Here is a 25615-nt window from a genome sequence, read left to right on the forward strand (position 1 = left end):
ACAGCGACGATATAGCGAAAGCGGACGGCAAAGTGTCCGCTGGTGACAAGGCCAGCGGCGAGCGCGAAAAGAGATTTGGAGGCAGCAGTAACAGCGGCAGTGTTGAGATATCTGTAGCTGCGCCAGCCGTAGTGAGAGACTAGTAGCTGTATCATCAGCAGCAGCAACTGTATCATCATCAGCAGCAGCTGTATCAGCAGCAGCAGTAACAGCGGCAGTGTTGAGATATCTGTAGCTGCGCCAGCCGCAGTGAGAGACTAGTAGCTGTATCATCATCATCAGCAGCTGTATCAGCAGCAGCAGAACCAGCTGTATCATCATCAGCAGAACCAGCTGTATCAGCAGCAGCAGCTGTATCATCATCAGCAGCGGCAACTGTATCATCATCAGCAGCGGCAGCTGTATTATCAGCAGCAGCAGCTGTATCATCATCATCAGCAGCTGTGTCATCAGCAGCAGCAGCTGTATCAGCAGCAGCAACATCTGTATCAGCAGCAGCAGCTGTATCATTATCATCAGCAGCTGTATCAGCAGCTGTATCATCAGCAGCTGTATCATCATCATCAGCAGCTGTATCATCAGCAGCAGCTGTATCAGCAGCAGCAGAACCAGCTGTATCATCAGCAGCAGCTGTATCATCATCAGCAGCAGCTGTATCAGCAGCAATAGCTGCATCAGTGAGATTAATGGGCAGCGGTCACTGTGCCACCAAGCACTGAGACCCCAGTAACTGTGACAGCAGAGAGAGACGTCAGGAGGTGTATTAATAGCAGCAGCAGCAGCATTATCTGTATCAGCATTAGCAGGAGGATCCAGTAGAGGCGGCTTGAGCTGTGCCAGTGAAACAGCAGTCGCAAGAGGCGATATTATAACTTGCAGCAGGAGCTCTACCAGGAGAGTTAAGCTGTAGCAGCAGTGGAATACAGCCGCAGCATTTGCATCAACAGCAGCCGTAGCGGTAGACGCAACAGCGCCTGTAGCAAGCAATCACAGACAACGACATCATCATCAGCAGCAGCATCAGCAGCACCAAGGCAGCAGTAGAGGAGACAGCAGGGAGGCAACAGCTGCAAGCAATCACAGACAACAACAACAGCAGCTGCAAGCAATCACAGACAACAACAGCATCAGCAGCACCAAGTCAGCAGTAGAGGAGACAGCAGGGAGGCAGCAGCTGCAAGCAATCACAGACAACAACAACATCAACAGCATCTGCAAGCAATCACAGACAACAACAACAACATCATCAGCAGCAGCTGCATCGCAATGGCGAGCGACAGCAGTCTGCGTGGGGACGTGGATCACGCGTTCTTCAGCAGCGACTCGGAGGCGGGGGTCGGGGGGCCTGGGACCAAGGAGCCGGAGACCCCGAGGGACCAACCTGGGACTGGGACCCCGAGGGCTGAGAACCACGTTGGAGGCCACACGCCTGTGCCGGTGAGTTCCCACCCCCATCCCCTAGGTTGACTCAGCCTCAAACGATTACTTGGTGCTGTGTGTAAACATCAGCGCCTGGGGAGACAAAGGCGACCGGGCGTAGTGCTGGTTACCCCCCCCCCTCCGCCCCTGTGTGTGTGTGTGTGTTACACATGTTATAATTGCTGCGGAGAACGGTGGGCGGCTCATTGTGTTTGTGTAAATTACGATGCAAATTGTCTGTGAAGCAAATCACCCCGAATGTGCCCCGACCTCGTCAGATCTTTGAAGCTAAGCAGGCTTGAGCCCGGGTAATGCGAGGATGATTAAAGGAGACCCAACATGCACCAACAGATTTTTGACTTAAAACTTTCGTGACTTCAGGATTTCATATTCTTTGGTTCTTTCGGTAAAGCCACGTAGATAGAAAAAAATAAAAGTTAATTAAAAATTACGACGTTTCGAAACGTCGTTATTTTTTAATTTACTTTTATTCGAAAAATTACGACGTTTCGAAACGTCATTTTTATTTACTTGGATTTGTTTCTATCTACGTGACTTTACCTAAAGAGCCAAATAATATCCACCAACAGGTTGTTTGTTCGGAGGCTGCTGCTTGGCTTCAGGGTGGTCAGCAGAGGGCAGTGCAGTCAAATACTGTACGTTGTCTGTACTCGGCGTCTTTCGCCTCGGTGTTTCTCACCTTCATCAAAGCCAGCCAGCACTGGCCAGCTTAGTGAAGTACCTGCGTTCCTAAGTCGAGGACCTGCTTTATATCTATTGTAAAAGGCCGGCGTTCCGTTTGTCCGTCAAATAAATGAAAATATCATGTCAGAAGGCCTGAATTAAAAGTTATAGAAAGTGGGGGGTCCACAAAAATTGTCGACCCCCCCTTCCAATTTTTTCACTCCCCCCCCCCCTTCCCCAAAATAAATGCCTACACACCCTACATACAATAGAGTCAGTAGTATTCACACACATTGGGCGGGTGGGGGGGGAGAAGAGGACATCAGTGGGGGCGAGGTGCAAAACGTGCAGAAGCCCTCCGCAAGAGTTAAAATAAGGCGGTCATAGGCCGCCGAAATTCTCGTCGTCAAAATAACAACGACCCGCAACAAAGTGTGGTTGAGTCCCTCATCCAGCAGTGGATTGACATCGTTGTTCATCTGTGTACACACACGCTCTGAACTCTTTGCACGGAGGGCCAGACTGCTTCGCACGTTATAATAGCCACGAACTACACACGTAGACAATTGTTGGCTTGTTTGACTGGGTCAAGAGTCCATTGAGACAGGAGGTATCTTCCTTGGTTGCATAGAAACGACGTGGCATCAAGCTATGCATTATACGCTGCAGTGTTATTCACCTCTCTCTGTGTGCCGTTGCGGTTGAGACAGCGTGTATGTGGCTGTGTTGTCTTTCTGCTGCTGTTTATTTAACATATTTCTGTCGGGATTTTTAAAAATTCTTATTTTTGGCTGCATATGCTGTTTGTGTTCATATGTTGCCATCTCTGGTATCCTCAGATAATTTTTCGTAGTGTTGAGACACTATAGATATTCAAGTAATCACATTTAAGATTCATCATTGGGGTTTATAACCAAAGGCATGCCTTACTGTTCATATGGATCTGTGGCAGTGTTAATCATCAAGACTTGGAGAGCCAAACTGATTTAGAAAGGATTATTAGGATGTATTATTAATACCTAAGGCCCTGTTTCATCTTTGGCAAATTTGATCAACAATTTTGCATTTAGGGGCCGTCCATAAATGACGTCACGCACCTGGGGGGGGGGGTCAGACATTGTGACGATGTGTGACGGGGGGGGGGTGAGAAATGTGACGTCACATCAAAATGCGCAACTTTAAATAAATATAGACAACACTTTCTACTTAATTAAATCGACTTTTAAATAAATGTATTCTCCTACAACATCAGAGTACAGCGCCACATTAAATACGCACTACAATGACAATAGTTTAAAGCGACTTGAAGCATGTTTTATTTTTTTGGGGGGGGGTAGAGCTTTGTGACGTCATATTTGAGGGGGGGTTTGACTTTTTGTGACGCCGTGTGACAAAGGAGGAGGGGGGGGGTCAAAAATCGTCCAAAATCGCGTGACGTCATTTATGGATGGCCCCTTATCCATCTACACATAACTGCCCTTGAAAAGTATTTAGTGTTATTTGATTATTTGAGGATTAAAGTACGCATTTATGATTCTAAAATTCACCAATAATCAAATTCAGTAATCACTACATCACTACTGTAGTTGTGAATTAAGCTCAGGGGAATTTATCCAGACCAGACATATGTCTCATCATGGCTCCGTACCTACGACCCCTGGTTATGATTCTGTTATGATGGGTTTCATCATCATTTACAGATTTGACCCTGATAAAGCCAACATCTGTAAATGCAGTGTAGAGACTGAGAGGCAGCTTAATCAACTGGACACTCATTACCTCCCTCCAGGTGAGACAAGTGACTTTTGGCGAGAAGAGTGACAGCGATAGCGAGGATGCGGAAGGTGGGGCGTCCCAAAGGGTACGGGCTGGGGAGCCAGCAAAGGATGCGAAACTCGATACTGCTAGTGGAGAGGACACCTCGGCAACCGGGGGCCACAAGGAGGAGGGTGACGACATTGAGACGACTCCACGCGCGGAAGTGGAGAGCCACGAGAGCAACAGGAGCAGAGGAAGCAGCACGAGCAGCAGCAGCAGCAGTGACGAGGACAGTTCCGCGGATGACAGAAAATCGATAGATGGCAGAACAGCTCAAAATGGTGCCAAAATTGAAGATGATGTGAAATCAGAAAAGAAAATGGAAAATGACGCCAAGTCGGAAAGCGATGGAAAATTGGAAGATGAAACCAAATCACAACGTGGAGCTCAATCGCCGTCTCGTACGCAGTCAGCGGACCACGGGAAGCCTCCGGATCATGCGAATTCACCAGATGGCGCAAGGTCAAGGGGGCGGAGCAGTTCCCAGGGCAGTGCCAGATCCTACAGAGATTCGTCAAGTGACACCGTCAAGTCCAGAAGCAGCACCGCGTCCAAGAAGAGCATCGCGTCACGGACCAGCGCGAAATCCAAAAAGAGCACAGGGTCCAGAGCTCGAAGCCAGGCCTCGCAGAGCCGTGAAGAGCACGGAACCAGGGCTGGTGCCAGCATCAAGAACGACAGTTCTAGCTCCGACGAGGAGGACCACACGGTGCCACCGGGGAAGGCGCAGGGTCTCAGGAAGCCGAGCCCAGTCGTGAAGTCGACATCCGATAGCCTAGATGGTGGCCCACGATCGCCGCGGCAGGCGAAGGCGTCCAAGAAACAAGACAGGAAGGCAGACATTTGGCAGGCTCCTGCAATCTGCTCTACGGTAAAAAAAAAACGCCACACTCTTCGCTGCCCCTCCGACCATCCAGACACATGACACGGTGCGGTGTTCATCTCTGTAGGGTGTCGTCAGGGATTGGTTGGTTAAGCATTACCCTTTGGCAGAAAAAAAGCTAGGGCTTGTTTTAAAATTTATGTTCGGATAATTAATGAGTAAGCATTAGTTCGGAGCCCCGTGACTGATAAAATAGTGCACGCTGTTGTAAAAAACTCTCTCGGCTTCCCAGAATTATGTATGTATGTTGAAATTATTTGGCGCCGTACATAGCCAACCGTGCTAATCGGAGGCGCAAATATTATGGGAGAGACACATAATGACTTTCAAGCCTAGCAGAGGTATTTATGTATAATATGTGCGTCACAGCTCCTTTCTTCAGCACCAGACTTAAAAAGCTGAAAATGTTGCCTTTGCAGAGACATCGTGGTAGTAAAGGAAGTAGGCAATTAGTTTAACTCTCATAATGTAGCACATTGTAGTACAGCTGTGATACCATACATTACATCCATATTACAGTTTTACCCTTATTTTGGATGATCAATGTTGTGGCCTGGCCAACATACTTGTCAACTGTGTAACAGTTTCGCTTTCAGCAGATATAGCCAGTAAATGAGGTGAGTACAATATATTTCTGCTACACTGTCAGGAAAATTTTTAAATAGGTCTACTGGCGATGTCCATGCCGTTGTCACTGAATGAATGTCAAAGCAGCATTCGTGTTAACCGGAGCAACTGATGGGTATGCCTGCAGGCAAAACCGGTGAAAACGACAAAGCAGTCATCCTCTTCGGCCATCTCCTCCTCGTCCACTCTGTCACCTCTCTCATCCGGTGTGGAGGTGAGCATTGGTACTACCTGATTACGAGTAATCGTTCAGGGTCTACATATAGTCCCGTTCAATTAGGAATCAGATTGATCGGGTTTTTGCAGAAAATATCTGAATTAGTTTGTTGTTCTTCCCACCGCACCTCCAATTAGCACGGTTAACTATGTACGGTGTGAAAGAGGTTACAAATGCGTACGTGGGATTCGAAAGAGGCGCGATCGATATCACGTGACGTCGTCCTGATCGGAAGATTGGATTCCATTTTTCTGATCTAACTTTGTTGGTTTTTTAATTAATGGCTGCAGGAGTCCCATTTGATTTGTGAATAATTTATTTTAAAAAATTGTTTCGTAATCAGATCACGAGTCAAGATTGGATTCACAAATCCATTAATGAGAGGCTTCAGCAGTCACAATTAGATGTATGAATGGAATCTTTCACGGTATGATGGAGCCATGACACACGTCTGTAATTCAGCAGTTCAGAGGAAAGTCCTGGTGGATCATATGGGCTTTGTATTTATGTTGAACTTCTTTTGCACCCTACGTAGCCAACCGTGCTAATGGAAGGGGGCAACACTCCCGAACGCACTCAACGGTATGGTAGCCATCAGAATTCAGTATGCAGGTGGGTTCATAAACCCATTTGTAAGAAACGTGTATGTTTGTATGTATGTAACTCCTTGTATGTGTAAAATTTAAAAGCTCACCTCGGGTCCCGCTGATTGGTTCTCGCCAGCAAAAGGGGGCAGGGCTAGGAGCACGCACGCCTATTGGTTGGTTTCACCCCGGCTGATCACTGGCGGGAAAAATTAATCATGTGGATGAGATCCGCTGTAGGGTGACGACGGTTTGAAGGGAAGAAGGCGACATAAAAGGGTTTAAGCGATTGGTGACTCTGAAGACAGATGCTGTATATGTTTGATAGGCTTAGTAAACAGCCATTCATAACTTTATATGTGTTGGAACTTTTTTACATATGTGTGGGTTTTTCTGGGTAATCTGGTATCCTCCACAAAGCAAAACATGTTATGGCATTGGCCAAATATCTTAATGTCGGACACCCCTGAAAAAAACATGAGGATTCAGCCAGTATTTTTTTATTAACGTTGTGTTACTTCATAAAAGACGTGGATATTCTGTAGTTATATCATTTAAGCCTAAAAGTATTGCACAGTACATTGTTTTGCAATACATTAAAACTCAATCACAATTGATCAGGATAAGTTCAAATGCCCAACCAGGATTGGATCTGTGGAAACCCAGAGGAGATTGGTTTGGAGTCACATTATGGTACCGATCTAAATCACGTGAGTGGGTGTAATCAGAGCCGATTCAAAATTGCTAATTTGGCAAGTGCAATACGATCTGTCGTAGTAAGTCGAACAGGAAATCAGTCATTATAAAGGGTTTATTTATCCAGTACGGTATGTTGGTGTACACTCTGAAATTTTATCCAATGAAAATCAAATGACCTGGAAACAGAATAATGAGGTGCTTTTCGGAGCCAGTTTAGATCATGTTTCAGACCTGTCCGTGGTGAGTTTTGAGTGTGTGCATGGGTTTGTCGAGAGACACGTGTTTTCTCCCATAAGCACCACATTACTCACCATAGGAGTGATTCATCTTGTGGCGATCGACTAATTGAGGAGTGGTGGACTAATTGCGTGATGTTTGATTAATTATTTACCAAGGGTCAGTCGGGTGGTGGGTACCGCAGCTCGCGCGTGCTCAGCGAGGCTGAGGATCTCAACCACCTGCTCAAGGCCGTAGTTGCTATGGAGACACGGCCCAAGACTCGGCGGGCACCTGGAGAGGGCAGCTCGGCCACCAGCCGAGGTGAGTGGAGCTCACCTTGCCTCACCGTGCCTCACCACCCCTCACCTCGTCACACCTCATCATACTTCACAGTGTCTCACCACACCTAACCTCACCACCCCTCGCCGTGCTTTGCCACACCTCACCGCGCCTCACCTTGCCTCACCGCACCTCACCTTGTCACACCTTACCTTGCCACACTTTACAGTGTCTCACCACATCTCACCTTGTCACACCACACTTGACCATGCCTCACCACACCTCACCGTGCCTCACCACACCTCACCTTGTCACACCACACCTCACCACACTTCAGTGTTTCACCACACCTCACCGTGCCTCGCCACACCTCACCATACTTCACCATGTCTCTCCACACTTCACCATGCCTCACCACACCTCACCGTGCCTCGCCACACCTCACCTTGCCACACCACACTTCACCACACTTCACTATGCCTCACCACATCTCACCTTGTCACACCACACTTCACCATGCCTCACCACACCTCACCGTGCCTCACCACACCTCACCGTGCCTCACCACACCTCACCGTGCCTCGCCACACCTCACCTTGCCACACCACACTTCACCACACTTCACTATGCCTCACCACATCTCACCTTGTCACACCACACCTCACCACACTTCACCATGCCTCGCCACACCTCACCTTGCCAAACCACATCTAACCACACTTCACCGTGCCTCACGACACTTCACTACACCTAACCACCATCATAATGTTTGCAATTTAAACATACTGACGATAATGATGATGACACGTAAGGTCACAAAGTGCCACACAACCGAAACATAATTAAAGTAGTGACAATGAAACAGCTTCAAAACGAAATCAAACTGCAATTAATGTGGCAAGAACAAAGAACAACAAACATGGTCCGAAGCATCAAAGAAAATCACGCAGCTAAAATGCACACGTGTAAACTCAACGATGTGAGTGAACATCAGTGACCAGGAGCAATACACCACAATTGCCAATGATGCGCTTTATTTGGCCTCATTCAGTTTCACCAAATCTCACCAAACCCCTCTGCACCACTCAGCGCAGCAGCTCACCGCACTTTATAATCACTCACCTCACCACATCACAGTGCGCCAAGACTCACCTCCTCTCATCACACGTCTTCTTTACCACACCTAAACGTCCCTTCTACACCACGTTGTGCCCCTACGACTGTTGACGATGCCCCTGCATTTCCAACATTCCCCGTTGTGTTCCCCTTTACGTCACCCCTTTACCTCCCTTAACCCTCTATTGTCTCCTGTTTGCCAATGACATCTGTGGTTCCTCAATGCCCCCCTGTGCCTCTCCCATGTCTCCTCGTGCCGCCCCTCCTCCCCGCTCACCGGGGCTCGATGTGTCCCCTGCGTCGCCAGTCCTGCGGGCGAGTGCCTACGGCAACGTGCGCCGTCCACTGCGCTCCAACTACTCGTTCAGCGAGGAGCAGGTGCGCAGAATCGACCGCGACAACCAGCGACTGCTTGAGCGCCTATGCCACCTGTCCCTGCCACCACTGCCCCCGCCCGTCCGCCGTGCAGGTATGGAGGCTGTGCAGGTGCATCCCAACGCAGGCACGAGGCCATAAGTAAAGCACCTCATGACCCCCATTTGAGAGTTCTACTTTCTTATCCAAGGCCCCCATCTGGATATTGAACCATTCAAGTAAAGGACACTCAGGTATGGGTCTGCTCAAGCACGGGGCTATTCCATTCAGCGTCAACCTTTAAGCAGCAGCTCAAGGCTCACCTGTTCAGACTGGTGGCGTGTCAGAGACTTTGAGCTCTCGCTCTGCACCTCCGAGTTCTCGATCAAACATTGTGACCAATTCGCAAAATTGTATTTATCATTACGGTATTATTGCGAAACCACGCAGCTACAAGGCCACGCATGTAAGGGGTATATCAGTATTGTACGGCTCCCAACAATATAACAATCAGGAGAGTGACGTAAACTGTGAAGCTACTTTATAAGGTTGGCATAAAGAGGAAGTGTGATTTATTTTTTTATCAATGTCGGATCTCGTTCGCCCTCTGCTGCGGGTTCTCCCAGAAGGGTCATCACTGGGTTTTGTCTGACATCCTTTACCACCACTAGATTGCATGATTAACGAGATGTGTTACTGTTGGCACACAATCCAAAGATATCTGTCGGTTGACTTTTTTTGAAGTACAATTCAACTGACAACAACATTTACAAATTGTAGCTCTAAGTTACACCACCACACATGCACTATTATGGGAAAGCCCCACAGTCCATTCAAAACCCCAGAGGAGAACTCGGATATTCATATGTGATCCCGAAATTATGCTTGACCCTCCTTTATTTTTCCATTTGTATAGTCCAGCAGGAAAATGTACCTTGTGTGTGTGTGTGGACTGTACCACTAGGAAGTGGGAGTGTCGTTATGGTTCCCAGCAGACCGTACCACACAGCTGTGACGCGGGAGAGGGCACTTCGCAGAATTCAGGAGGAGAACATGGTGAGAACTGATGAGACATCACCATACACACCATCATACCCATCAACACCACCAACAGCACTACAACATAAAGGCAAAAATCATCATGATTAATATCATCACCATCTCTCTCCGCATCAACATCATTAACATAATTTCCAATATCCGAGTACTCAGATTTTACAATCTTTATTGGCTGTGTAGGGTGCTGGCAGGTTTAACGACACATATTTACGCGACCTAACCCAAAAAAACCTGTTTTATGGATAAGAGACCGTGCCCACTAACATGCCCACCAAGATGCCCACGAACATGCCCACCAACATGCCCAGCAACATGCCCACCGACATGCCCACCGACATGCCCACCGACATGCCCACAGACATGCCCACCTGGTAGACCGGACCGTGAAGCAGCAATGCAAGCGGTCATATGGAAAACGCTGAGAAAATACTCAAATATGATGGGATAGCTGTGAAAGCACCATACAGATCATTTTAACGAATACTGTATATTGTGATACACCTTGCTGCCCAGGCCTACAACACTCAGCGCTAAGCAGGCTGAACCCCTTCGTTTTCCAAGAACTGGCAGACAGATTCTGAGTGATTCGTCATTCAAGGAATACGCAACCCATAAAAATATCACCATCGATACCAACACCATGGGCGAGACGACTCTGCTCATGAATGCAACCGTCAATATAGTTACTGGAGCCACACAAGTGTTACATTCACCCAAACACCACTGACAGATGTACAACCAACACCATCATCATCATCACTGTTACATTCACCACCACCACCACAACCGTCAGCATTGCCACCAACGTATACAATTATCGCCACATGGTGGCGCCACACGTACATGTACCGGACGTGGACAGCCCGTTCATCCACTGCTGGTAGAGGACTTCATTGCGGATCGTGGGGGTTACTTGACCGTGCTTCACCATGCTGGTCAGTGCGGGTTATTGAAGGCAGGGGGCATAGGGCGTGCTCTCTGCTCGCCACTATGTAACACAGCCCCGCGTTGCCAAAGTGAGCCTGGCATGCAGTGGCCACCTATTCAAGCACTACCCAGGCTCAAGTCTGCTTAGCTTATGAAATCTGAAGAGTCAGGGCACATTCCGGGTGATTTGGTCATTGGCATACACACAAATACTGGGCCTATATTTGTATGCAAGAAACATAATTATCCACACGATTATTAACGCCACCATCATCAGCACTGTTAAAACCAATTCGTTTGAGTAAGTCAAATGACCAACTCCACTTTCACGGACATCATCATCAATACAAAAGAAAACGTATCCACTTATTAAATATGATGTTTTTGTGATGCTGCGTTAGCAGAGGTGCACGGGTACAAAAAACAATGAAACTCAACGGATTCATCAATAACACTGCCTTAAAATTAAATGAATACGTGCAGCAGTTGGCAATGTTTTGGGCAATGGCTCTTCGTCATAGCACGTGTTACGTGATGTGCTATGAAGAGAAATATGTTGAGTTTTATTGCTTATAATACATGGAGCAATCAGGCAATTAATGGTCGAGGAAATGTTTGTGGTGATGGTGATTGTGCTGCTATAAACCGTAGTGTTGATACTGACTTGCAGGTGATGTCAAAGTTCACAATGTTTATGGTGGCGGTGTTGTTGATAGTGGTGACTGGTGCTATTGACATGGTTCCATTGATAGTGGGGTTGATATTGTAAATGGTGGTGATGATAGTAACGGTGGTTATGGTACTCGTGATTATTGTGTTGATGTTGGTTATGTTGGTCGTGGATTTGTCAGTGTTTTTGCCGCCTCTATTCATGACCGTGGCACTGTAGTTCAATATGACCTCAGTGGCTTGAGTTCGATTCCCGACTACAGCTAACGTCAGTTGCCTGTGATATCTGACCTGGTTATCTTCTCCCCGCTTCACCAATCCACACTGACCAGCATGGTGAAGTAGAGTAAAATTATCTCCATGGCTTATTCTATCATAGGGCCTATGAGGAGCAACTTAGCGTGAGGAAGTCTTTATCCACCAGTGGATTGACAATAGGCTTACGTTATTATTTTATTAAATATTAAATGTAACTTAAAGCTTCTAGGTGTTGCAAAAGTGGTGATTGTCATCCTCAGCCTCAGTTACAGTACAATAATTTTAATTTACATGCAGCTTCTAATACAACTGGATCGCAAGAAGCTCTACAGATCACTGGGGACAGCTATTGTATGGAGAGTGGTGCACAATTCACAGTGACGTTGATGTCCTCGTTCATGTTGTGTACAGCTCATACTGCGCCGCCTGGAAGCTGTGCGACCGACTCCGGGTCTGTCCAGAGCAGAGCTGCTCCTCCAGTACTCGCGCCAAGCAGCATACATGGGCGGCCCCTCCTGGGCCCCAAGCTCCTCGCCCCGCAGGGCCCGTCGCCTGGGGGTCCACAGCTCCGTCTAGAGCCCCCCCCCCCCACTGTCCCACACCCCACCACCAACTGAGGGTCTTCGTTACAACTCTGGATACCCTAACCAATTGAAGGCAGGTGCACCTCAAGAAATGGATGGCACTTATCTTGCAGGTCTGAACCTAGGTTGCGTGCCATCTGACACGAGTTTAAAGTTTTATTATTGAAAATAAAATAAAAAATATAACATCACCGTCGGGCGCTCTACGGTGATGCTACAATGACGTCGCTACATTGGAGCGTGGAACTGCTGTGAAGTGACGTCACGTTGACTTCACACGAGTGTCATAGTGACACACTTGACCATCATTTCTAGATGTATTCTTTCTCAATAATGGCACATCGAACTCGTATCGAATATCTTGTAATACACAGCCTGGGTATGTATCTACAACGTACAAGCTGCTTATCTTTTTTGGAGGGTTGTATCTTCCTTGAAGAGCCTCCTACCCTAATGGGAATTTTGATGGTTATTTTAAGGCACATTTTTCAATATAGACGACCTCCTGTCTGCTAAGAGACCTTTCATCCAACACAAATGACTCACCTCCACCAGAGGGGTATTCCCTCCACGGGGGTCCTATTGCTCATCCTAAGAGACTCCTCTTCACCTAAATCAGGGGTCGGCAGCCAAAATAACAAGAAGATAATTTCTCTTCGAATTCAGTAAAAAAAAAATATCAATATCTCAAGAGCCACAATGCATGTGATTATGAGACGGTGGTCCTTTATAATTAACGTCACAAAGCGGTCCTTAAAGAGCCGCATGCGGCTCCGGAACCGCAGATTGCCGACCACTGACCTAGATGATTTTTCCTTCACCAAGGAAACCTATTTTCTGCCAAAATAATTCTCTCTCCAACTGGAGGCCTTCTCCTCTACCTCGGAGATCTCTAATACATTGAGAACACTCGACCACCAAGGGGCCTCCTCTCCCTCCCCTTCTCTCCTCCAACGAAGGGACCCCTCCACTCTACCCCACAGAAACTCTCATTCCCTTCCATGGCTCTTCATCTCGGGACCCTCGTACAAGGCCACTGAGCAGCAGTCCTGTATGCAGCTGCCCACTGTTATCGTTTTATGGGTGTTATCTTTGACCTTGTCAGTGGAGGAACCTTGTAAATGTGAAAGGGTGGGGATGCTACTGCGAGTGTCGCTCCGAGCAGCCGCGCACACGCACGTCTATACGCAGTGGTCTGTTCACTCACATGTGTACAGCACACACCTACGGGTGCACATACAGCTGTGCACGTACTCCCATAGTTTGTTCCACGTAATCATGCGCACACAACACACATGATCAAGATTCTATGTGAAGCCTATAATGTCCGCTATTAATATTCCAGATATTTAGGCATTGGCTTAATTTGGAAAGCAACACAATTTGTCAAAACGACCTGCCTATATTTTACAAAAAAAGAGATTTCGATTATGTGTTTAATGAATGAAATGGCTACAGCAAAGAATTGTATTGAGATTCATACAATTGGCTTTAATCGGACCCGTTGGAATTTGACAAAACATTACCTGCTAGTAAGACTGTATGGAATTTAACAAAAGATGTCAACAGGCATGTTCCTGCTCCATATATTATTGCAGGTAATTACACTGATTACAATTTCCTTATTTAGGCACATTGCTATGTTGATTTTCATTATAAAGTTTAGTTCCAATAGTGCTCCCTACCTGCTGTTTGCCTGCCTGTTTATTTCATAGCTTTAATCACGGTTTACCTTCAGTAGCTTCCCTAGGTATGTGTATATATATATTTCGATTTAAAGCTTTCGTGACTGCAGGGATTCATCTTCTTGGTTCTTTCGGTAAAGTCACGTAGAAGGGAAGTAATAAAATAATAAAAATAAAACATAATAAAATATTTTATTTTATTATGTTTTATTTTAATAATAAAAATAAAACATAATAAAATATTTAATTTTATTATGTTTTATTTTTATTATTTTATTACTTCCCTTCTACGTGACTTTACCGAAAGAACCAAGAAGATGTATATATATACTCTTACGTGCTTTCCATTTGTGTTTCTTCTTGACATATGATTTGTTTATCGAAATTGTTGTGCATGATGTTTTTGCTTATTTTTATTTTCGGCCAAATATTATTTAGCGGCCTTCTTAATTTATCCAACAATGTCCTTGTAGCTTCTTTCGTATGGCGTTTAACATTTTCACCAGAACTAATGGCATGGCCCTTTACAAAGAACATTGAATAACAGCTCAAAAGGGCACATCAAGCAAGTAGAGGTGCACGTTTGGAATTATGAGAGACAGAAATGAGAAACACTTCGATAAGAGAACAACAAAGGCAAATTATAGGCATCGTTTGACCATTTATCAAGAGTCGGCTTGGTGAGGAACACCGCTTAGAAGAGATGAGATAGCCAGTGGTCGAGGCTAACGACAGAGTGGCAACAAAAGGAGGGAACATGCCCGAGAGGACGTTCACCGCAGAGATGGAGCAGATGCCTGCTGTATATTGGGGAGTTTGTGTGTTCTCCGCGTGGTCGCGTGGATTTTTATTCGGGTCCTGCGGTTTTAACCTGCACATTGAAAACATGAGTTTAGAGTATTTGGCTGCTATAAATTTCCACACAATATGCCAATTTGTTGAGCTATCATTTGTGGCCAGGTTGCTTCTGAAATAAGTAATATTTAAAAAAAACTTTCAACTCTTGTTCCGGAGCCAGATGGATTCGTGCATCGCGAGCGAGTGAGAAGCGGCAACAATTTTGGGAGGGCTTCATCCAGCAGAGGATAGATCATCGCTGACGATGGTGATCTTCACGTGCATTATTAGTTTTGTTCAACAAGGCAGAGCTACTCGCCCATTGCAAAATAATCCATCTACTCTGGGCTTTGTCGACTGCCTGATCCAGAACCGGCCCTAGACCTTTGGGGGCCCTAAGCAAAATTTAGGTTGGAGGCCCCTTCGATGTATAATTTTTTTTCACCCACTCGCTAGCAGTGACTCTAGGGGGCCCTCTGCTGGCCACGGGGCACTTTGCAATTGCAAGGGTCGCTTAGTGGCTGGGCCGGCTCTGCCCTGATCCAAACTCAATTGTTCCCAATCACTACGACCATTATTGACCAATACTTTTCTAACTGTATTTAACAGGCCTACTCGTGAAAATCTGAAACTGAATCGTATTCTCAGCATTGCCAAACGTAATATATAACTCTATATGTTTACTGTTGATGCTATTCTTATAACTCAAACAGTTTCTACATCATGGGACCTCCTTTGCCAGTACCAAAATATGAGAATAGATGTTAAAACACTAAACTGAAACCTTTTTCAAGGAATCGTATCTGCATTAACCACAATACTTGTGGTCAAAATGCAAACAAAACACGTACTCTGATAATATATGCATGGACTTTGAAACTGATTGGTCCACACCAGAGACAGCAACACAACGTTTTGAGACGAGGCTCAAAAGAAAGCTATTTTTATGATAGAATATAGTATTGTCATCAGTATGACATAAGTATACCAAGTTTGCAGTCGCTACCACATTGGGAAGTGGGTTAAAATTGAGTTACAAGATTTGAGGATACAACAACAGACAGAGTTAATAGAAAGCGTGTAATAAATAGAGCTATAAAGCTCAATGGTCTTTACCTGGTAAAATAATAAATAGTATAGTCGTATAACACAAATCTACATGTAAAAAAATATATCAGTCAGCATAGTTTAGAATTTTGTCATACAGTCTAGTAAAGACTCTTTGTGACCGAAACATCCAGGGGTGTTCTTTATGGAGTATATAATATGGCCTGTGTAGGACCTATATAGGTCTCTGGCCTCGGTTAAAAGAAAAATTCGTGTCCGAATAATAAGAGCAATAGTGTGCTGCGCCACCTGGCGGACATTACATATAACGCCGGCTTCACATTGTGCATACGGAGGGAATGGCTTACAGATGATGTGGGAAGAATCACCCCGTTTCCTAGGATGGGCTGCTCTCCAGTTTCGATTTATGAAAATAATTATCTTTAATATTTTGATGAAGTTACATGTTTTCCACACCAAGCATGAAAACAGCTGCCCCCATGGTTACTAAAGCTACAGTGTCCATGTGGGTCATAGTTTTATCATGAGGGCAAATCTCGCAACTTCACAATCACATCAACAAATCCCAAGTGACTAAATCACATCGTATCGTAATATGCGGTTGCTGCTTCAATTACCTTGCTAAGCCATATTTTGTTGCTTCTGTTCCTGGAAGGAAAATACGATTTAAAATAAATGGCTGTTCAGGTTTAGATGAACCACATTCCATTATTTTCATCACGCACGGGTATCTTAAATTTCGTGGGCCGTTAGTATTTGCGTGTTATCTGTACGTTGATCTCTGAAATGTCTGAATTCCGAATAAAGTATGAATTAACAATTCATCTCACAATGGTCAGTTTTACTTTTAGTAATCGTGACGACGTTTATCCCACAGTGTGTTCCCAGATTAGTGAGTAAAAGCGACGCTCAGTGGCCTCATCACCCATTGAGCTGTGAAGGCGAGGGTTGGTGGATTACATGTTGTGAAACTCCCTCTGATGACGGAGGCTTGTGTTGCTTCCAAAACGTCGTGATTTGATTAACTTTATTTTTTTTTACCTACGTGACTTTACCGAAAGAACCAAAGAGTATGGATCATTGCAGTCACGAAAACTTCAATCTAGAACAAAGCCTATCTTGCCAGGTGAATGCGGTACAGTAAAGTGTGGCGTAATCATCTATCCTTCTGAATGAAATAGAATGTTGCCTTCCACATGTATTTACACTCATTAAATGGCGAAAAAACATCTTCACATATGAAGGACTGCAGAGCTTGCACAATTGCGTCGGCTCACTGCCTGGTTGCCTTAGATTTGTTTTCTTTTAAGGACATTTTATTCACGAATGTGTTGAATGTTCATGCATGAAAGCGACATTTGTAAATGTTAGGTTACTTAACATGTGACGTGGCGGGAAGGTCCGTTCCCCGGTGTGACGATCCCTGTTACCTGCGTCGCTTTACGAGAAGGGGCGTTTGTTTGTCACGTTGCGTGACGTGGAAATCGTCCATAAACGGATGAAAGGTTTCTGCATTTTTGGGTTATGCCCTGGGGTCGTTGCGAAACAGCAGGGGGTTTTAAGTGACATTTAAATACTGCGACTTTGGTGACAACAAAAATGCAATTGTGTTCATATATATTATACACTCATATCTATTATAGGCACAAACAAAGTTATACAAAAACTTATGGTAATTGTTTTTGTATCTTTATATTTATTACGAGTGACAATGTACGTCAATTTATTATCAAATGCATATTTGTACTCTTCATGATATTTAGTCACGGATGTTTTTCCCCTGAAAAGTAATTGTGATTTTTTAAACCCATCCAGTAATGTGACGATCTCACATTGCTGATGTGTGTGTAATTACTACATGGGGACACACGGGGAGACGCAGAGACACGGAGACACATTACTGATACGTGTTTCTACTACTAGAAAAGTCAATCAAAGTACTGTGCAGGCGTTTGTTTAGCAGAGTCAATAAAGGCCATCTGTCGACTACAATTATAGCAGAATTCAAGAATCACATGAACACAAACACTTAGTGTAAGCTTATGTTAAATTAAATCGTTTACGTATACTTTGTCATCTCACATCGAGTATATAAATCAGCAGCAAAATATATATTTGTGCTTACCTAGTAAGCATGCCAACGTTTTATAATTTACTGAATATACGACTTTCTACGTCGGCCAGCACCAACTGCAATCTGACGCCCATGGACAATACAATACACAGCAGTAACTAATTACAGTCACGACACGCATCTGTTAGACAGGTTCACAAAACACGTTAAACCTGCTCTTCCATTTCCACCTGCCATATAGCCGACGAAGTTTGACAAGTAAAACCAGCTTCCCTGGACGCTGTGGCTTGGCCAATGTTGTGGCTTGGCTCTGCAACACACCGGTGCTGTACTAGTGACGAATTGGTATGTTATGTTTACGTAACAACCCTTACGAGTTGGCTGTGTCGGGTGGTGGCGGCGGCTTTACCGACACATTTATATATTTACGTGATCTAACCCAAAAAAACCTCATATTGTTTAGTTTTTTGGCCTTCCCCCGCACCTCCGATTAGCACGGAGCGAAAGAAGTTCAACATAAGGTACATACAAACGTAGCCCGTGGTCACATCTAGGAGCGGCGCCTGTTCGCCCGTGTCACAGTGCAGCACAGCGTTCCGGAAATGTGCGACGATGAATATCGAAACGACGTCAATCAAAGCGATGTACAGGGCAGGTGGTGGAGGCGAAGGCTGAGAGGCGACGGAAACGAGAAAAGACGGACGATGCTTGTCGGAGACGTCCGCGTGGGGTTGAGGCGACGCGAATCGGACAGCGGTGTTGATAAAGTGCCGACGTCGGTGTGGAACGACGTTAAAGGGGGAAGACGTAAGTCGGGGTGTTTATACTGCACTGCAGACTGTCTCCGAACGCTCACTCGACTCGAAATGAAGCAGCAGATGCGCATCCGATTTCCCACTTCACTAAGGCAACAACAACAACTTCCTAGCGTTGTTCCCGCTGTGGCGCAGGGTCCGCTTTTCGGCATTGTCTTCTCCATTTGGCTCGGTCCAGGGCATCTTCAGGGGATGCGTTGACCGTCTTCATGTCTTCCTTTATTCGGTCCATCCATCGCTTCTTCGGACGTCCGCGTGGACAGCGGCCCTCTGACTCAATACGCACGGCAGTCTTGGCCACTGATGACTCTTCACTTCGCATCACATGGCTGTACCACCGAAGCCTTGCCTCAAGCATCTTGTCCGCAATGGGGGCCACACCAAGTCGCTTCCGAACGTCTTCGTTCCTGACACGATCCCATCGAGTGAGCCCGAGGCTCCATCTGAGCATCCTCATCTCCATGGTGTGGAGAGCTTGTTCGTGCACAGTTGTGGCTGGCCAGCACTCGGATCCATAGAGTGCCACCGGTCGGACGATGGTCTTGTATATTTTTCCCTTCAGCCTATCCGGCATTTTCCGATCACAGAGGACTCCCACTTCACTAAGGCAACCTATAAAAAAAAGATTTAACATTGTACCGAGATTGCGTTGGATGAATCGGAGGGAAACGCATAAGGGCAAGGAATGCGGTGGGTTGCCACTGGTAATTCGTGATTGCCCGTGGGAATAACTTTATTCGCTTGGCTCCAAAGACAATCATCACTCGTAGAGCTTTAACAGACTGCTGGGGCAAGTGCCTGTGAGCGCGTAGCACCTGACGAAGGCCGGGCACGGCACGCGGAGCGGTGGGTGGCCAGCGCCACACCGGGTCACCTTCGTTTCCCCGCTGGCTCCGCTTACACACTCGCACCAGGTACTCATTTGAGGCTGAGTCGACCCAGGGGGAGGCCCGGCACTAGGTTCAGATAACCGTCGGTGGCCGTGAGCGGCAAATCGGAACACCGGACCCGCCGGGGTTCGTAGCACGACGCGCGCTAACCGGACGCGCCACCGCTCCCCCGTATTAGGGCACCCCCCCCAGCTCCCTCCCCCCAGGCCGCTCCCTCCCAGCTCAGTCCGCCCAGCCCAACCCAGCCCGCCTGCCCGTCCACTGACTTCGCCTGCACCCCACAGGAGACGGCTGAGCTCACGCAGTCGCCGACATCCGAACCGTGGCGGTGGGGAGCGGACAGACGCGTGTCCAGCGCGACAGGTTTGCATGAAACTGTCACACACCATGCGGTCTGTACCCCCCGTGTTCTTCTGTCTTGGACAGGGAAATTGAGTTTCGAGGTCCGTGCGGCGTATAGTTGTTTCAATACGGGCAACTAAAACTGTCTGTTTGTGTTTCTCCCCTTTGGTGTGGGACTTTACAAGGGGCACGGGGTGATCAATACGATCTGAATCGGTCTGTAACAAGGTAGGCAGCACTGTTAAGGGGTCGACAGGTATGGCTATGTTCGTACGCGCTGCGCGCTGAACTTCTTTCGCACACCGCACGCGTGGCCAGCCGTGCGAATCGGAGGTGCGGGTGGAGAAGGACACGAACTAAGCAAGCACACACGCAGCGTCTCTCGCACACGCACACAGCGCCTCTCACACACACACAGCGCGTCTCTCACACACGCACACAGCGCCTCTCACACACGCACACAGCGCCTCTCACACACACACAGCGCGTCTCTCACACACGCACACAGCGCCTCTCACACACGCACACAGCGCCTCTCACACACACACAGCGCCTCTCACACACGCACACAGCGTCTCTCACACACGCACACAGCGCCTCTCACACACACACACAGCGCGTCTCTCACACACGCACACAGCGCCTCTCACACACACACAGCGCCTCTCACACACGCACACAGCGTCTCTCACACACGCACACAGCGCCTCTCACACACACACACAGCGCGTCTCTCACACACGCACACAGCGCCTCTCACACACGCACACAGCGCCTCTCACACACACACAGCGCGTCTCTCACACACGCACACAGCGCCTCTCACACACGCACACAGCGCCTCTCACACACACACAGCGCCTCTCACACACACACAGCGTCTCTCGCACACACACAGCGCGTCTCTCACACACGCACACAGCGCCTCTCACACACACACAGCGCCTCTCACACACACACAGCGTCTCTCGCACACACAGCGCGTCTCTCACACACGCACAGCGCGTCTCTCACACACACACACACACAGCGCCTCTCACACACACACAGCGCCTCTCACACACACAGCGCGTCTCTCACACACACACACACACAGCGCCTCTCACACACACAGCGCCTCTCGCACACACGCACACAGCGCCTCTCACACACACACAGCGCCTCTCACACACACGCACACAGCGCCTCTCGCACACACACAGCGTCTCTCGCACACACACAGCGCGTCTCTCACACACGCACACAGCGCCTCTCACACACGCACACAGCGTCTCTCACACACACACAGCGCCTCTCACACACACACAGCGCGTCTCTCACACACGCACACAGCGCCTCTCACACACACACAGCGCGTCTCTCACACACAGCGCCTCTCACACACACAGCGCGTCTCTCACACACGCACGCAGCGCCTTGCACGCACACACAGCGTCTCTCGCACACACACAGCGCCTTGCACGCACACACACAGCGTCTCTCACACACGCACACAGCGCCTCTCACACACACACAGCGTCTCTCGCACACGCACACAGCGCCTCTCACACACACAGCGCGTCTCTCGCTCGGAGGTGACGGGGGTCTCACTCGGCAAGCTGCGGGTTAAAGCATCACCGTTGCCGTGTGCGCTGCTTTGTTCATAGAGTGAGCGAGTGGCGCAAATCCGCGTGATGTCGTTAACAGACTCCACGCTTGCTGGAGAACGGTGAAAGCAGTCGGCGTGGTGAAGAGATCGACCCAGTCACACTCCTCTCCTTCCAGTTTGGAGCCATCAGGCGACACCGTCTAATGGAGGCGAGTTTCAAGGTCGTCGAGATGTCTTTGGGGTTTAACACGTTGTAGGAGGATTTTGCGACCAATATCATCCATAATAGAGGGTCTTTTGGGGGGTTAGATCGCGTAAATATATTAACGTGTTGTTAAAACCCGCAACCACCCGACACAGCCATTGTTTTGCTATGTTGGCTATGTATAGTAGTAAAACTATCTTCTTGGTTCTTTCGGTAAAGTCACGTAGAAGGGAAATAATAAAATAATAATAATAAAATACAAGAAATAATGCTTAATTATTTTATTATTTCCCTTCTACGTGACTTTACCGCAAGAACCAAGAAGATGAATCCCTGCAGTCACGAAAGCTTTAAATAGCAAAACTATGTTTCTTGCGTCCGTGTTCACTTACTGTATTCGAAAATACGTCCCTTAAAAACGTGTGTAGCTGGGAGCGGTGGCGTACGATGCGCTTTAAATGCGAGGGTTGGTGGACGACGCGGGTTTTGCCACACTCCTGGACCTACTGGCCTGCGAGCTAACCAGTAGTTGGGAGTACAGCAAGTGGGTCGACTCCATCTGTGCGGACGTTTGAAATGGCGTTAACCCCTTGTATCCCAAACGCTCATTCGTGGACTCGTACAAACATCCTCGTACCGTAACCCTCCTGAACGCGACGGGTCTTAAGACGTTGTAAGGCTGTCTTGAATAAACAACGGGATTTTTAGTCGGTGTAGGTTGGTAATGCAGCCATTGTACGGCATTGTTGTGTCCAAATGTCGAAAATGTACTGCTGTACTTCCCATTCCGAAAGAACCAGTTGCACGTTAATTTTGTTTAACCAGGTGGTGAGAACTCAAGAGATCAGGCTAAAGTCCAATTTGCAAGAGCGCCTTGGGTCACCAAAATGACCAAAGCAAAACAGAATAAATGAAGTAGAACAAATTAAGAAAATAGAAATAGGCGCAATGAACAAGGGGGCAGCACTTTCCACCCACCCTGCCACTGCGAGGACCGTTTGTCGTACAAGTCAAACCGACGTCTGTAATAATTACCAGAGCTGGAGTTTAGCCAAGTTGGCTGCAAACCCCCACATTTTGTAATGCTCTGTCCGAACATTGGTAACGTCTGAGACCATCAAGTTGCTACGTTTGAGGACTCGGTTTGGGCGCGCAAGCAACCTCCTGGATTCGACCCCAGGAGCTTGGTGGCGCCAGCTCAGCGATCCGACCTCTGAGCCACCTGGTCCTTGATAGTGAATAAACCTAATAATAAGTATTCATCTTAAACCACCTACTCTCCAATAAAATAAAATAAGAATCACTCAATTGGCTGTTTTAGGTTCCTTGAGTTTTTATTCACGAAACCCCTCCATTGTGGTGGTCGATATCCTGCATTCTCGCTCAAAGTCCCACTGACTTTAGTTTTACAAAACTTTCAGGAGGTGGGACAACTTCGGATGAGAAATCTCCTGCCTGTATTTTGATGAAATTTAATTGGGCACCATAGTAGCGAAGAGATTCTATGTCCCCTGACAAATGCTATCTCCCCTGACGAGGCCTGTTTTGAGGTTACATATTCTTTCTCCCCGTGGTCGAGTGGATTATTCTCTGGGTTCCTCCGATTTTTTCCCTCCACATTTATAAATGTATATTTAGATCGTTTTACTGCGACTATAAATTTCCACGTGTAGCTCCGTGGGATTTTTCTTGGTAAATGAAATAGTTTACAATAATGGGTGTTTTGTTTTTGCAGGTCAACTTGGACTTCCTCAAAACTCTGGATCGATTTGACAAAACTAGTAATGCTGTCCATGGGAAAATAGAGAAATGCTGCCAACACCTGGAGTCTTTTATTGCATCCACGTTCAGCAGCTCAGAAGGCAGAGTCCAGGAGATCCGAAAAGACCTCCAGCCAATCTCCACGAGATACAAAGACATAAGCACCAGGACCAGCTTTCTTGTGCAACGTGCAAAATCCAGAAATGACCACTATTTACAAGTGGCATATAAGGTTGTGGAGGATAAAATTTCCCCAGAAGAAGCGGGGAAGGAATTCGCATCAGAATTGCATGACCTCGTGACATCACTCAGAAATATTATTGGCGAGCACAACGAAGTCGTCCTGTTCCTTCGTAGGGCAGTTGATGTATCTCAGAAAATTACTGGGGATGAAAGAAAACATGCGAATCGAATGCAATTTTTACAAACTGTGTTGACCTACACAGCAATAATGTCATTGGTGGTAGGAGTAGTCACGTTGGCAGAAATAGTAGATGTAAGAGAGTCGGTGATAGGAGCAGTATTAGCACAGGTGAGAACAACCTTGGGATGGGAAACAGGAGTGGAAAGGGCAATAACACGAGTAAGAGTGGTATTCTCAGAAGGAGCAGTGGCAGCGATTATGGCAATAGTGGCGATGATTACATCACGTTCGTTACGTTGCACGGGAGCGCTGGCAGCCGGTGGTGCGCTTGTAACGGCGGCAACAAGGGAAGCTGTGAAGGTAATGCCACTGGCAGGGATAATGGTGTCAGCTGGATTGGTGGGAGTAGCGAGCGTTGCAATAAAAACATGGGTGAAACCTAAGGCTGCTTGGAAAAACAATGAGGAGCATGAAGCTTGGAAATCGAAGGGTGCGAGGTTTACCGAGGAGTTGGATGAGATCGAGGAGTCCATTCAGGAAGCGAATGGAGACCTCGGAGGAGTGGATCATTTTCTAAAACTTCTCGCAGACGAGATGAAGACCTCCCCAAGCAATAGGACATTGATATCAAAAACTAATTTTAAATTTATGATAAAGCAATGTCAAGACCACCAGCGATAAATTAAGTGATCATGCTACACCGAAATTTATTTCTTGAAACAAGTCAATTCTACATCTGTACCGTCGCAGGATGTCAATGAAATAGAGCCCAACAGTTTAATGGGCCCTTCCCGCTGAAATAAGAAAGTAAAATATATCTGTCTATTTCATTAATTGCGCAATATGTCTAAGCAAAGTTTGCTGACAGTAACCCACGTGTCACGTTTTAAATATCTTTTGATTGTAATTACGCTATTTGCCAACGTTGTTGGCTATGATTTTTTTTTTTGCCAAATAAAACCGATGAAATCCTTACAGTTGTCTACATTATTGTTCTCAAGTACACATTAAAATATCTTCCAAATATCACATGTGAGGTAAATCAATGTTTTACAGATTGTATTTTATATGTATAGGATTCAACTGAGTTGCAGACGCACTTCTTGGAGGCAACACATGTATTTATACCAACACGTAACACAGCCTATGGTGATGGACCACCAGGCTGAACTACACTAACACACTGGTATGTTAGCAACAACGGACCGGACCCTGGCTCTGGTCCAGGTCCACATGTTGGTGACTCTTCTTGGACGTAGATCGTAGATCTTCAGATGACAGTAGCAACGCTGAACCCTGGTCCCTGTGGGGAGCCGGTTTATATGCTCCCAGGTCGTGGCTGGCCCCGCCCTTGGCCACGCCCATCTTCGAGAGACCTCGAGTTCTCTCTCGACCCTTCCCGTAGGATCTCTCCCCCCGACACGTGACCACCCCCTATCCCCCACCTGGGGCCCCATGTTGACTTTACTGGTTACGTGTCCTTCGGGGTCAACCAGAGTGCCATGGCCCACAGTAACCTCGTTCCCGTGGCCTGCACTCTCACACCCTACCCCGTAGGGTCAGCACTACACGCGGAGTGTGGTGCCACTG

General features: G+C 47.0%; 2 protein-coding genes across 3 annotated transcripts; both read left to right on the forward strand.

The window, feature by feature from the left end:
• The first annotated feature begins 322 nt into the window (after positions 1 to 322).
• On the forward strand, positions 323 to 14228 carry LOC133348005 (cilia- and flagella-associated protein 97-like). Its single transcript, XM_061560803.1, has 7 exons — positions 323 to 1437; positions 3893 to 4792; positions 5559 to 5645; positions 7327 to 7471; positions 8853 to 9014; positions 9864 to 9955; positions 12224 to 14228. Exons 1-7 carry the CDS (start codon positions 1267 to 1269, stop codon positions 12386 to 12388), a joined length of 1722 nt encoding a protein of 573 aa, XP_061416787.1. The 5' UTR covers positions 323 to 1266; the 3' UTR covers positions 12389 to 14228.
• A 4426-nt stretch (positions 14229 to 18654) lies between these two features.
• On the forward strand, positions 18655 to 25000 carry LOC133348035 (uncharacterized). Of its 2 annotated transcripts, XM_061560858.1 has the most exons (4): positions 18655 to 18867; positions 20050 to 20128; positions 21794 to 21904; positions 23636 to 25000. In XM_061560858.1, exons 3-4 carry the CDS (start codon positions 21899 to 21901, stop codon positions 24704 to 24706), a joined length of 1077 nt encoding a protein of 358 aa, XP_061416842.1. In that variant the 5' UTR covers positions 18655 to 18867; positions 20050 to 20128; positions 21794 to 21898; the 3' UTR covers positions 24707 to 25000. The 2 variants fall into 2 exon arrangements, with proteins under 2 accessions (XP_061416842.1, XP_061416841.1); XM_061560857.1 differs by lacking the exon at positions 18655 to 18867 and having other exon boundaries at positions 19984 to 20128.
• The last annotated feature ends 615 nt before the right edge of the window (positions 25001 to 25615 follow it).

Source organism: Lethenteron reissneri, chromosome 26 (genome assembly GCF_015708825.2).
Source record: "Lethenteron reissneri isolate LAM-NWPU_2019-01 chromosome 26, ASM1570882v1, whole genome shotgun sequence".
NCBI lineage: Eukaryota > Metazoa > Chordata > Hyperoartia > Petromyzontiformes > Petromyzontidae > Lethenteron > Lethenteron reissneri.